The sequence below is a fragment of the Cucurbita moschata genome, unplaced genomic scaffold (assembly GCF_002738365.1).
Source record: "Cucurbita moschata cultivar Rifu unplaced genomic scaffold, Cmos_1.0 Cmo_Scf00022, whole genome shotgun sequence".
NCBI lineage: Eukaryota > Viridiplantae > Streptophyta > Magnoliopsida > Cucurbitales > Cucurbitaceae > Cucurbita > Cucurbita moschata.
In genome coordinates this window covers 3734819-3746688 of record NW_019268538.1, presented here as the reverse complement: position 1 = coordinate 3746688, position 11870 = coordinate 3734819, and the positions used below count along the sequence as shown (strand labels likewise).

Here is an 11870-nt window from a genome sequence, read left to right as displayed (position 1 = left end):
CATTAACTTGGAATAAGGGGAAAATCAAATTTAATGTATTTTATTAAATGTCATATACTTTTCCACCTAATTTCCTAATCATCGTCTTCGTCTTCACTTTCTGGTCAAAACAAAACAGAAATAAAGAAAAGTCCCATAATTAGTCTGTTTCAGTTCAAACCAGACCCCATTAGACCAAGTCTTCCACTAAACGTCGTCGTCTTCTTCTTCTTCTTCTTCTTCTTCTTCTTCTTCCTCCCATCGAAAAAGAAAAAAAAAAAGATTATGATGAACAAATTTGTCAAGCATTAGAAACAACACTGTAATCATCTTCTTCGAGAGGAGCCGGTAAGTTGAGATCTATGAGACTTATTTCCACTTTTAAAGAAACAGAGCTATTTACACTAACTCCACCATTTGTCGAGCTCACGAAATGGGATCTCTTGTGCCCGCCAAGTGCTTGACCTGACCCAAATAGCTTAAAACAGAATGGGCATTTGAAGATTCTTCTTCTGTTTCCCCCATTTTTGAAATGTTCGTGTTCTTCTTCTTCTTCTTCTTCCAGCTCTGTTTTTAATTGACAGATTTTTTCATGGCTGAACAGAGCTCTGTAAGATCGGAAGTGTTTAGTGCATTTCTGGCACTTTTTCTTCCTTCTAAGTGGCTTCTTCGCTCTATTCTTCTCAAATTGATTTGGACTTTGATTTTGATTTTGGATCCGTTGGTCACGTGAGAGCATCATGAGGCACATGGCCAGGTCTTCCTCCGGCGAGGTGTAGGAAACAGAGCTGGCAGGTTCGGGTGGCTCCAGAGGCGGTTGCCGGCGTCGTTTGGATCTGTTACAAGTGGGGTTTTTGGACTCGGTCTCGCTCTCTCTGTCTTGAAGAACAATGTCGAAAACAGGATCTGAAAATCTGAAATTCGTGTTGGGATTTTCTCTGGCCTCGTAGAGCGTTGGGTTGTGTTCCGATTCGAGAGAGTCGTCGTCGGCGGCGGCGGCGGCGGCAGAGGAGGAGGATGTGGAGGAAGGAAGGGCAACGTGGATGGTGGGCGGCTTGGAGGCTGCAGTGAGGTGGGCCTTCATATGGCCGCCTAAGGCTCTGCCATTGGTGAAGAGTCTAGAACAGAGCTTGCATTTGTGGGAGTCCATATGGATCAAATCAAAGCTTCTTTTTTGGGTTTTATCTTTTTGAGGGTATGAAGAGCCAACAGTGAGAATTGTGGTTTTTGTGGGAAGGAAAAGTACAGAATGGATTGGGAACTTAAAAGGAGTAGCTCACAAGCATTCCTCCCCCAAAACTCACCACCTCCCATAAATTTTTCTTTTTTTTCTTTTTTCTAAATATATCGCCCCCATAGATTATCTATAAACATTTTAATATTATTTTAGAAAGTTGGTGAGTAATTTTAAAATGTGATATTAATGGTAAATATATATATTTTTAAATTTAATTAGAGGCGTTTTTGAATATCTACAAAAGGGAATTTTATATAAATTAAAGGAAAGTATTACATGGAATTGATTAATTAATATTTAAAAAAAAAAAAAAAAAAAACAAATTGGGTTTCAAAACGACAAGAGGGTTAAGGAAAGTTAAGAAGAATGAATGGGAAAGTAGGGACAAGTAACACGCAAACCTTGCCCATCACGGTAATTACACCCCTTTTTCTTTTTCTTTATTTCTTTTACGGCCCCCACCCCCCAACAAATTCCACATTTTGTCCACTTCCATGCCTCTTATTACAAATATGCTACTTTTGGGGGGCTCATAATTAAATTATTTATTTATTTTTCAAATAAGGAATATTTATCGGCTCGGCGTTGCCTATAATGGCTAGCACAATGATGTCCCCTGTATTTCCCGTAGACAATATTGATTATGTAACATGTTTTTTTCTTTCTTTCTTTTTTATTTAAATAATAATAATAATAAATAAAATAATCCATGCATGTATAAACAAAATTCTATTTATTTGGTCATAATTTTCTATAGCTTTTTGTTCTCCAATAAGGGATAACGGTGCCGTATTTAGTAATTTAGAAGTTTTAAAGTGATATATTTTTCAATGCTAATTACTCGAATAATAAATTCTTAATCCTCCAATTTTTTTAATAAGGAATTGAGAACTAAATTCAAATTACTTTGATATCTAAGTTACAAAAATGGATAAATTATAATTTATTTCACCTAGTTATATTTTTAATAGATTAGTTGACTACAAACATTTAAATTTTAGAAATAAATAATTGTATCCTTTAAGGAAAAGGACACGAGTGGCTTTAAAATTATGGATGTGATGTCAACATAGACACTTAATATATATCACATGGAATGCCCAATTTATTTGATTAGTTCAATATTATTTATTTAAGTCAATTAAAGTTTTTATTTTTAGATATTACTAATGGATAATCCATCTGAAGATCAAATCACATATAGAAAATAAAATATGAAAATAATTAATTGTCAAACTCATATACGTATAGAGAAATACATGCAAACGACGTTATATTTTGAAGTAAAAAAGAAAAAAGAAAAAAAGAGGAAATAGAGAGGTTTTAGAATGGTGATGAACAGAGATGAAAAAAGCAATGTGTTGGTTTGGTGATGGGGAAAGGTAGAGATCCATAAAAGGGGAGGGAGCAGGTGGGCTTTTCCTCCAACGTGAGGGCCCACACATCAGAGTATGCCCGTTATGCAATCTTTTAAAATTTCTATCACATGATTTTATTCACATTAAATGTTGGTGGCAGTAATTATATAGAGGATCATAGTATAAAAATTAGATAAAGTTTAGAGATTAAATAGGATGGAAGTTTTAAAATGAAATATGGAAAATATAGAAGTGGATCATTATTGTAAAATTATTAAAAGAAGATGGTAGAGTTTAAAGCAAAACTACAAAAGAAAAAATCCATGGAAAAGATGGGAAGTGAATGAATGAAATATTAGAGAAAAAGGTGAAGAAAAGAGGGGGGAAGTTCCATGGAACCCACCTTTCCCACTATTATTATTATTATTCGCTTCAAGTTTGGTTCCAATTGGATTCACCCAATTCCATCTTTTCTTTCCCGTTGGAACCCATTTATTTTCAACCCCTGTGAGCCTCGCGAGTTTCTCTTGGTTGATTATCAAATTGTCGTCATTTCAAGATGGATGGATTGAATTCAATCTCTTCTTCTTTGTCTTTCCCACAAAAGGCTGCTTTGTTTTGTTGCTTCCCTTCTTTTTACATTTCTCTTCCTCTTCCTCTTCCTTTCTTTGCTTTATTCTCTACCCTCCTACATTTCGAATTTCGGCTATGGAAGAACACCTCTGATAGCCATGACACCGAGATGGTTGGGAGGGAGAAAGAAGTAGAGGGAGAGAGAAAACCCTTTTTTTTTTTTTTTTTAGTAACTAAAAAAGGAGGGAAAAAAGTGTCACATCATTCTTAGTAATTAACTAAAAAAGAAACTAAGAATGCTACCAAATGACTAACCTAAATGTTATCTACTCAAATTTCGGTTTCCTAACCTAAATATGCATATTGACGCCTAAATAATTGGACATTTTGAATTTGCACAAAATAATTATTCAAAAATACATTTTATAATTTCAAATTTATAAAATTAGAAACTTAAATCATTTCTCTTGAATTGCTAAAGTATGAACAAGCGAGGGCTAAGAAAACACATGAATAAAGGAAGAATTATTCCCAAAAAGTAACAAAAAGAATCCCTTCTTTCAAAGATTCACAAAGACGGTGAAAAGTAGGAATAAAGCCACCATCTTCGATGCCTTCGGAATCTTTGTTTTGGAGTTCCCTTTCACTTTTTCCAAAGGCATATAGCCGTATAAGCTTGATTTTGAAGAGAAAATCAATAAAACACCAGTAAACAAATTACAAACGGAGTAAAAGATCAATCCAAAACCGACCAATCAATTTACTAATAATTACAGTCAGTCGTATAATATACATATATACACATTCTTTTTTTAACGAACTTTTGGTACTAATGAAATTCTTGACTTGCAATCTAGTTCTTGCCAATCAAAGTATTGTGTCCCACCCCAAACAGTAAAACCTAACCGTTACAAACAATTTACTGACGCTCAACCTAAAATATAGTTTTTCATCTTTAGTTTTTTTAATGTCCACTTACCATTATAATTTCCCCATATAGGATAAAGGAAGTGGCAGATACACCTACAAAGTTCAAGAGAGTAAAGGTTTCTCAATATCAAAGTCATCACTTTGATAGCCACTCCCATCACAGTAACCTTCTTTTCCTTTTGCCCAAAGCACAAAGTAGAGCCCACAGAACATCAAGAACATACCAGAAAGGCTGCACCCACAAGAATCAAACCCCACTTTCAATACCCAACTCAGATACCTGTTTGACAGCTTTCCTTTTTATTGATCTTTTCAAATGTCTAATCATCAGTTTTTGGTTCTTTTTTACACTCATAATAATAATAATAATAATAATAATAATAAATAAATAAATAAATAAAAGTTTTAATTCCCATATAAATAATTATGTACACAAAAAAAAAAAAACAGAGGGTTTTTGTGTGCGCGTGTAAAGAAAAACTGAGAACATCCAAAGGCAAATAGAGCAGCACACAGCAGATCCACAGAGTCAGAAAATGATTAGAAGAAAAGTTGCTATCTAACGTACCTTCCAATGGAAATAGTGTCTCCTAAGGTGAAGACAGAGAGAATGACAGAGAAAACTGTTCCAATAGGACTGAAAATTGACACCAAAACTGGCCCTCTTTTCTTCATTGCCCACCCGTTGAAGCTCAAGCTTATACCGCTCACTATTCCTCCCTATATTCATCCATCCATCCATTCATCAGTTTCTATTTCATATTTATTTGCATAAAAGATTCTGAAACAGCCTACAGAATTATCTTAATTACAAGTTTTCCAGTCGAAACACTCCTTTCTTTTTGCATTTTGCAAATGATACTTATGAAAGCTGTTCAACAATTTTACCAAGCATGCAACAACGCCCACCAGAAGCAAATGATTTAGCATGAATATTTTAAAAGATGGTTTAATTTACCAATAGAGAGTAGCAGAGTAAATCCTTCATGTTGACAGTTGACCATTCGGTTTCTAACTTATGATTCTTCAGTAGTTGTACAACTGCAGTCGTTAATACTCCAATGAACGAAGTTACAGCACTCAACGACATTGGAGCGGGTAATTCACCAAGGGCTGTAGCCTGCAATATACAGTATAAAAAGCTAGGATTGCTTCATTTCCATCATCACGTAATGTCTCAATTTCGAAGCACAATTACCTGCAATACCACATTGCTTGATAATACGAAGACCGCCATCATGAGATACAAACAACCAATAAACTTTTCCTTATTGAAGAGTACAGATGAAGGAAGAAAAATTAGCTGCTCTTTTGCCGGTATCGTGATGGTGCTGTGCAGTATGCTCATTATGATGGCGCCCACTACACAAAGCAATGTCCCTAAAATCTTAACTTTGCTGTACAGACAACTAAGTTTGACTCTCTCTAATCTGCAAAGACGATTGCAAGTAAATATCACTAAATTAATAGAAAACCGACCATGTAGACCTTTGATTCGGTTTAATTGTTCTGTAAGTGCAGACAAATTCTGTTCTATCGTTGGGATGTCTGAAGTAAAGTATTGGATACCTAAAACACCAGGCAATGATAAAGATGAGACCAGGAGCAATGTTTGGCATGGCAGTTGCCATGGCTGGAGAAGTCAGCTGTATCCCTTCTAATAGCAGAGTTTGGAACAAAGTTACCCTTGAAAAAACCAAAGTACCAATTACCAAATAAATCAGAAAAGAATCAATTTTATGGCCGTGAAACTTATTAAAATGTTGGAACTCTAAGCCACCGACGTCATTAAAATGTGAATTATTTGGTTAGCCTTTGTTACAGTTTAAAACAAACCATTTGACTTTCATGAACTTCCAAGATAAAATACAAAACAAAATGTATTAAAAACTTAGATTGGCGATTCAAAGAAAGAATTGTCTCTGAAAAACATCAATATGGAGCTAATTTGATTTTAACACGTGGAATTTAATTATGTTGATGAAATTTAAACTGAAATCGTATTCCTTCTGAAAAAAATTCTTTTATGTTTTTTTTTGGGGAATAACTTTTCCATGTTGCTCCCAAAAGCGGTTTTAAATTCTTATCATGGTTGGCTTCGTGAATTTGCGAGTCTAAAGAACTTCGATGATAAAATTAGGAAGGGAAACATACAAAATAAATAAATAAATAAAAGAAGAAGAAGAAGAAATGTGGTGATTTTGGAATATATGTATGAAAATAAAACGAGAAACTTATAGCTTGTTGGAAATTGGCTTCCATAAGAAATTATCATTTTTTCAAAACAAAAGTTGATTAAAAATATGTCTGAATAATTAAATTTAAAAGACTAGTTTATCATGTGATTCCTGTAAATGAAATATGAAGTTGTTCTTACTTCAAAAAATTATTAATAAAAAACTATATTTCTTTTGGAAAGTTAAAAATCAATCAACAGTGGAAACTAATTTTAAGAAAGGAGAAACAAAAAAGTGAAACTAAAACTCAAGAAACGAGAAGAATAAAAAACTAGATATTTCTGCGTACCCGCCAAAGGAGATCAGAACAAGCTGAAGCACCAACTTGAAACTCAATTTCTTGGGCCAATTGCTCCTGTATGTATGCACATCATTCATCAAACTTCAATCCCACAATTCAAAGTCATCAGCGAGATAAAGAGAGAGTCGGAGGAAGAGGAGAGAAAGACCTTTCAAAACAAACAGCCAGAGGAGCCAAAAATAGAAATGTGGCAGAGGCAATATAAATGACGATGTTGAGAGGATTGAGCCCTAACGACATCAAATAACTTAGCAATACCGAGTTTCCAGCGTATATGAACTGCACTGAAATCAATCCTCCAATTATTGCCACATCTTCCATCGCTCCAATCTTCATTATTTTCTCTTCGATTCCTTTTCTTTCCTTTTCTCTCAGAAATAATCTCACACAAAAACTAATTTTCCTTTTCTCTTCCCTGCTTTTTCCGAGGACATTCTCGTTGATTGAATCTGCACTCTATTATTGCCGTACGATTCGGCGCCACCACCGTCCGTGTGAGCTCGTCCTGCAAGCGGCGGAACTCTAATTCTGGCCACAGATTGAACTCCAATAAGAATCTATGTTGTTCGATTTTAGAGTCTCTGTTAATCTTCTCTCCTGTGCTTCTGCTCCTCACCGCCGCGCTTAAACGGAATCAGATTACCGATCTCCGTCCTCCTCCGGAAGAAAATAAGTAAAAGAAAAAGAGCAGAGAATATTCCGCGCAATAAATTTTAAAAAACAAGATTAGATTATTAGCTGCTGTTCTTCCTCTATCTGTATATAACTCGGTCCTTGATAAGAAATTTACAGCCTAAATTCCTTCTCCATCTCTAATCAACTCGGATTTTTCGGGTGCTATATTTTCTCCAGTCCTTTTGGTTGATTATATTTAGAAACATCTCTCATTTGACAGTTATATCTTCTGCCATTTCAAAAATCCAGTTCTACATATCCTTTAAGCTTAGTTATCAATTTTAGCAAATTTAATCCACCGAAGCATTCACACGTTTTGACCATACAAAATTAGAAAGTACCGTAATCTCACTTCTAATCTCCTATTGCACTCTTCATGCAACGGCACACAATTAACTTTCAAATCAATAATTGAATCAATTTTCAACGGCTGAAAATTAGTTAGGGAAAATAAAACCCTGTCCGAGAGCTTCCAAATTCCACTATCTTAATCTTTTAAAGATATTACCACACTTTCTTCTAAATGCAAGGAAGAAACAGATAGAAACCAGCAAGTGAAACTAAATCTAAGACGCATAAACACATATAAACAAAGTAAAGACAGAAGGAGAGAGAGAGAGAGAGAGACCTGGTAAAGAAGAATTTTCGGAAAGAATCGGAAGAATCTTTAGGTTTTGCGAGAATCGGAAGTGAACTCGGAAGATTCAGTAATTAAAGGAAAGCTTGGAACAGTCGAATTTTGTGGCGGATCTTACCGAAACAAGCAATGCAAGCTGCTGCAATTGCAGGTTGAAGAAGCCATCAGAGAATTGAAGACGATGACGATTCCGAAGCGGAATCGAGAGCGATCGAGGAGGAACGGAACTGCACCAGAATCTTAAACGCGCGGGATTCTCATCTTCCAGCCAAAAATGAAATAAAAATAGGTTGAAGTTCTAAACTATATATTAAAAATATTAATTTTGTAAATATTTTTGTAAAAAATGTCAAATAATCTCACATTTTTTTAAAAAGAAATTTAGTACTTAGAATTCCCGTCGACAGTTCTATTATTTATCATGTATTTTTAAAAATTCATAAATTAAAAATGAAATAAAGATTCTTTTAACAGAAAATAATAGTAAGTGCAGGTGCATTTTTTACCATTTTAAAACTAGTGATGGATTAATTAGGCTGAAAAATCGTTTTGATCAGCTCATTATCGTGATTACTTCAGCTGTCATTTCATCCCATAATATTTCTCTTGGTTACTAAAAATAATCCTATCTAAATTCGAATATACAACATTATACGATAAGATTGCAAACATATATTTAATCATACTTGTGTGCTTTATATATCTGTATCGGTTCCGAGTTGATAATTATATTTTTATTTATTATTTTTTTTAAAATAATTATTTTAAATTTTGTATTTTTTAATATAATCTTTATTTAAAAAATTCCTAATAAATTGAGCAAACATAAAGTAATATTACCCACCTAAATTTTAAATTTTAATATTAGAACTTTTTAACCATTAACAGTATCATGATGTTTAATTTAAATATTATAATTAAAGTTTCATAATCAACTAATATATATATTTATTTATTTAATATATATTAAAAATATATTTATATTAAATGGAGCATAGATAGAAGGAATTAGGCGAAGTAAAGACAGGAAATATAATCTCGTCCCAAATCCAATTTATCTAACTAGAAATCTCCTCTCCATTCAAAACGGGTCTCCGCAGAACATCTCAAATTCTAATATTCACGTGGTTATTAAACCCTAGAGTTATGTTATTCATGAAAATTATAAAATTAAAAAAAAAAAAGATATCTAAAATGGACGGTCGAGTTGAATTTGAATATACTAGGTTGAATCGGATGGATTTGATTTGATTGAGATATACTTTTGGGTTGCTTTCTAATCAATTAATCTCACAAATTTCATACACAGAGAAGCTAAAACCATACGAAAATGAAGAAGAATAAGGAGAAGAAAAAAAAGGAGAAGAAATTAGTGGTGTTTGAAGATCCAGTGTTGGTGGACTTTTCAGATTCCAAAAACGAATCCAATTTGAAATTGGGATTTGAACCATACAAAGCCTGGACTCCTTCCACGTCATCCATCCTCAGCTCCACCTTCTTCCCTCGCGGACTCAGACTCGGATACATCACTGCTTCCTTCACCGCAGAGTGAGCCAGTCCAAGAACGTGCCCTATCTCATGCGTCACAACCGATTCCAAATCCACTGCCACTTTCGATTTCTCCTTTTCGAAATCCACCGCCCACCTCTCTGCCGCGTCCAGGTGGAGCCTTCCGTTTTCCGGCGAAAACGCGTGCGCTAAAACGCCTAATACTCCGTCAAACGCCTCTCCATCGCCGTGATCGCCCTGGTAGAATCCGATTCGTATGTCTGACGATTCGTAGTCTAAGGACTCGGTGAAGTTCAGCGGAATCACCGCGGACCACCGCGAGAACGATCGTCGGACTACGTTACGGATTTCCGATGAAGTTAGGTATTCGATTGTGTAGTCTGGTGAGAGAGCGTAGGTTAACGTCGAGCCTCGAATCCATCGTGGCTGGCCGTTGAAGAACGCGTATCGGCGCGTTGAGTGAATCGTCGACGTTGTTGCATCGTTGATTTTAATTAGGTCACTCATTCCGCATCGAGGCGACATGATGCTCGCGATCGTTTCGGAATCGAGCTTTCCAGTGACTGATAAACCTAAGCGCTTCTGGTACAGAATCAACGCCGATACGAATTGGTCATCCACGAAATCGGAGAAGTTGTTTTCAGGAGAAACCGGAAGGTAACCGAATCGATTCAAATACTTCTTCAGCTCCGACATGCCGGTCACTTCGCTGCCCTTGCCGGCATCGAGGAACCGAGCGAAGTTTCTCCAGACATAGTTGTTGCTGGCATCGAAGGCGGCAGTCGCCGTCGTGAAGTCCAGCGGAGTTGTGGCGGGAAAAACAGAGGAAAAGAGAAAAACAGAGGAGAGAAGGTAGAAGAAGAAGAGGTAATAACGGAAAAACGGAAACATGGTGATATTATTTGGCAGTTATCGGGACATAAGAGAGATGGAAAGGGAAAAGACTATATCACCGATCAATTTTGCGATTTATTTATTAATATTTTGGTTAATATTTGGTAAACAAACCATTTTCTTTTTTAATAAATAAATAAAATTGTTATTAAATCTTTCCTTTTCAATTTATTTAATTATATTTAACTATTAAATCAACTAATAATGGTTTCTAAAACATACAAATGAAAATATATTGATTTTTTTAGACTTTAATGCTTGTTTTATTTTAGCCACTCGTCCTTATGGCTAAGTTTCTAGCGTTGCATCATTGAATTGACTTTGACTTGTATTTTTGGTTCAAATTTAAAGACATAATTAACTAAATGGTTCAAATTTAAAGACATAATTAACTAAAGTTTAGATTTAGTTGGACTTATTTTGTCCAATTCCTTCGTAATTAGATTGAGTTAGACTAAATTCATCTTAATTAAGAACATGTTGGGTACATGTCCAACCTCACATGTGGTCAACCCTAAGGTTAACCTCAGCCTATACTCACTTCTGTGATAACTACTACCTAATTCAAAATATTAAAACGAAACATTTATGCATCAAAAATCAAAAGTCAAAACAAATAAAACAAGGAAAAGGTGAATGTGATGTTTGGCCTCCGATGTCCTACTAATCTATTTTTCGCTTAATTATAATTAGTTAAAGTTGGGAAGTAGGAAGATGATGGAAGAGAAATGAAGGTATGAGAAGGTGAAGCATATTAGGTTTGGGTTGATATTTGAAGGCTGATTTGTGTTATGAATAATGATGATTACATCACTAATTAGAAAAATAATGTAGAAGTTGAACAAACAAAGATTTCCATAGAGAAGCTCGCCAGTTCCCAACCCCATTTCTTTTTTTTTTTTAAATAAAAGAAAAATGGGTAGATTTTGGTTCAACGGTTCAACATTAAGTGGTGAAAAAATTATTATAAGATATATGAAGTTTATGGAATAATGATGGTGGGATTTTAATTTCAAATCTTAGTGTTTCTTCCTTTTGTTTATCATGGTAGGTAAACTTGCATATTGACTTTTTTTTTAATTTTTTTTTATTATTAACAAAAACAAATTGAATGCTAATGGTTATGGTAAATTTAACCATATCAATATCAAATTTTTTATTTGATATTTTCTTATGGAGAGATGAAAAATACCATATAATATAATTCATCTAGAGAAGGTTGGAAAATTTTTATTTTTAAATCTTTATATTTCAGTTAAATTCTAAATCTTAAAATTAAAATTTAGTTTTTATAGTTTTAAATACTAGATTTAGTATCCATGGTTGGGTATGGATAGTTTTATTATACTATAAGACTATTTATGAGGTTTTATGGGACAAAATTTCAATTTATAAGACAAGAAGAATCGAATTTGAATGACTGAGACTAACTCGCACATAACTATCTAACCCTCTTACATTTGCTTGTAAAGTAATTTCATAGAAAATTAAATTTTAAGTAACCATCATCATTCGAATCCATTTCTTCAAAACTTTTTAT

General features: G+C 34.2%; 3 protein-coding genes across 3 annotated transcripts; all 3 read right to left on the bottom strand.

The window, feature by feature from the left end:
* Window positions 1-117: 117 nt before the first annotated feature.
* LOC111459591 (zinc finger protein ZAT4-like) lies at window positions 118-1327 on the bottom strand. Its single transcript, XM_023102575.1, has one exon. The coding sequence runs from the start codon at window positions 1127-1129 to the stop codon at window positions 281-283; it is 849 nt and encodes a 282-aa protein (XP_022958343.1). The 5' UTR covers window positions 1130-1327; the 3' UTR covers window positions 118-280.
* Window positions 1328-3873: 2546 nt separating this feature from the next.
* LOC111459119 (WAT1-related protein At5g47470-like) lies at window positions 3874-8224 on the bottom strand. Its single transcript, XM_023101875.1, has 7 exons — window positions 6764-8224; window positions 6604-6669; window positions 5647-5763; window positions 5276-5507; window positions 5036-5197; window positions 4646-4797; window positions 3874-4309 (listed from the first exon to the last, which is right to left on the bottom strand). The coding sequence occupies exons 1-7, from the start codon at window positions 6949-6951 to the stop codon at window positions 4180-4182; spliced, it is 1047 nt and encodes a 348-aa protein (XP_022957643.1). The 5' UTR covers window positions 6952-8224; the 3' UTR covers window positions 3874-4179.
* Window positions 8225-9170: 946 nt separating this feature from the next.
* Window positions 9171-10385, bottom strand: LOC111459118 (metalloendoproteinase 4-MMP-like). The gene has a single exon (XM_023101874.1). It carries the CDS (start codon window positions 10325-10327, stop codon window positions 9242-9244), a length of 1086 nt encoding a protein of 361 aa, XP_022957642.1. The 5' UTR covers window positions 10328-10385; the 3' UTR covers window positions 9171-9241.
* Between the last annotated feature and the right edge of the window lie 1485 nt (window positions 10386-11870).

Excerpts from the sequence above, each read along its gene's own strand:
- LOC111459591 (XM_023102575.1), bottom strand. The coding sequence starts at position 1,129 with ATGGACTCCCACAAATGCAAGCTCTGTTCTAGACTCTTCACCAATGGC.
- LOC111459119 (XM_023101875.1), bottom strand. The coding sequence starts at position 6,951 with ATGAAGATTGGAGCGATGGAAGATGTGGCAATAATTGGAGGATTGATT. Across the intron at positions 5,198-5,275 it reads CAAGCAATGTGGTATTGCAG|GCTACAGCCCTTGGTGAATT; the intron begins GTAATTGTGCTT and ends TGTATATTGCAG. Across the intron at positions 4,798-5,035 it reads TACTCTGCTACTCTCTATTG|GGAGGAATAGTGAGCGGTAT; the intron begins GTAAATTAAACC and ends GGATGAATATAG.
- LOC111459118 (XM_023101874.1), bottom strand. The coding sequence starts at position 10,327 with ATGTTTCCGTTTTTCCGTTATTACCTCTTCTTCTTCTACCTTCTCTCC.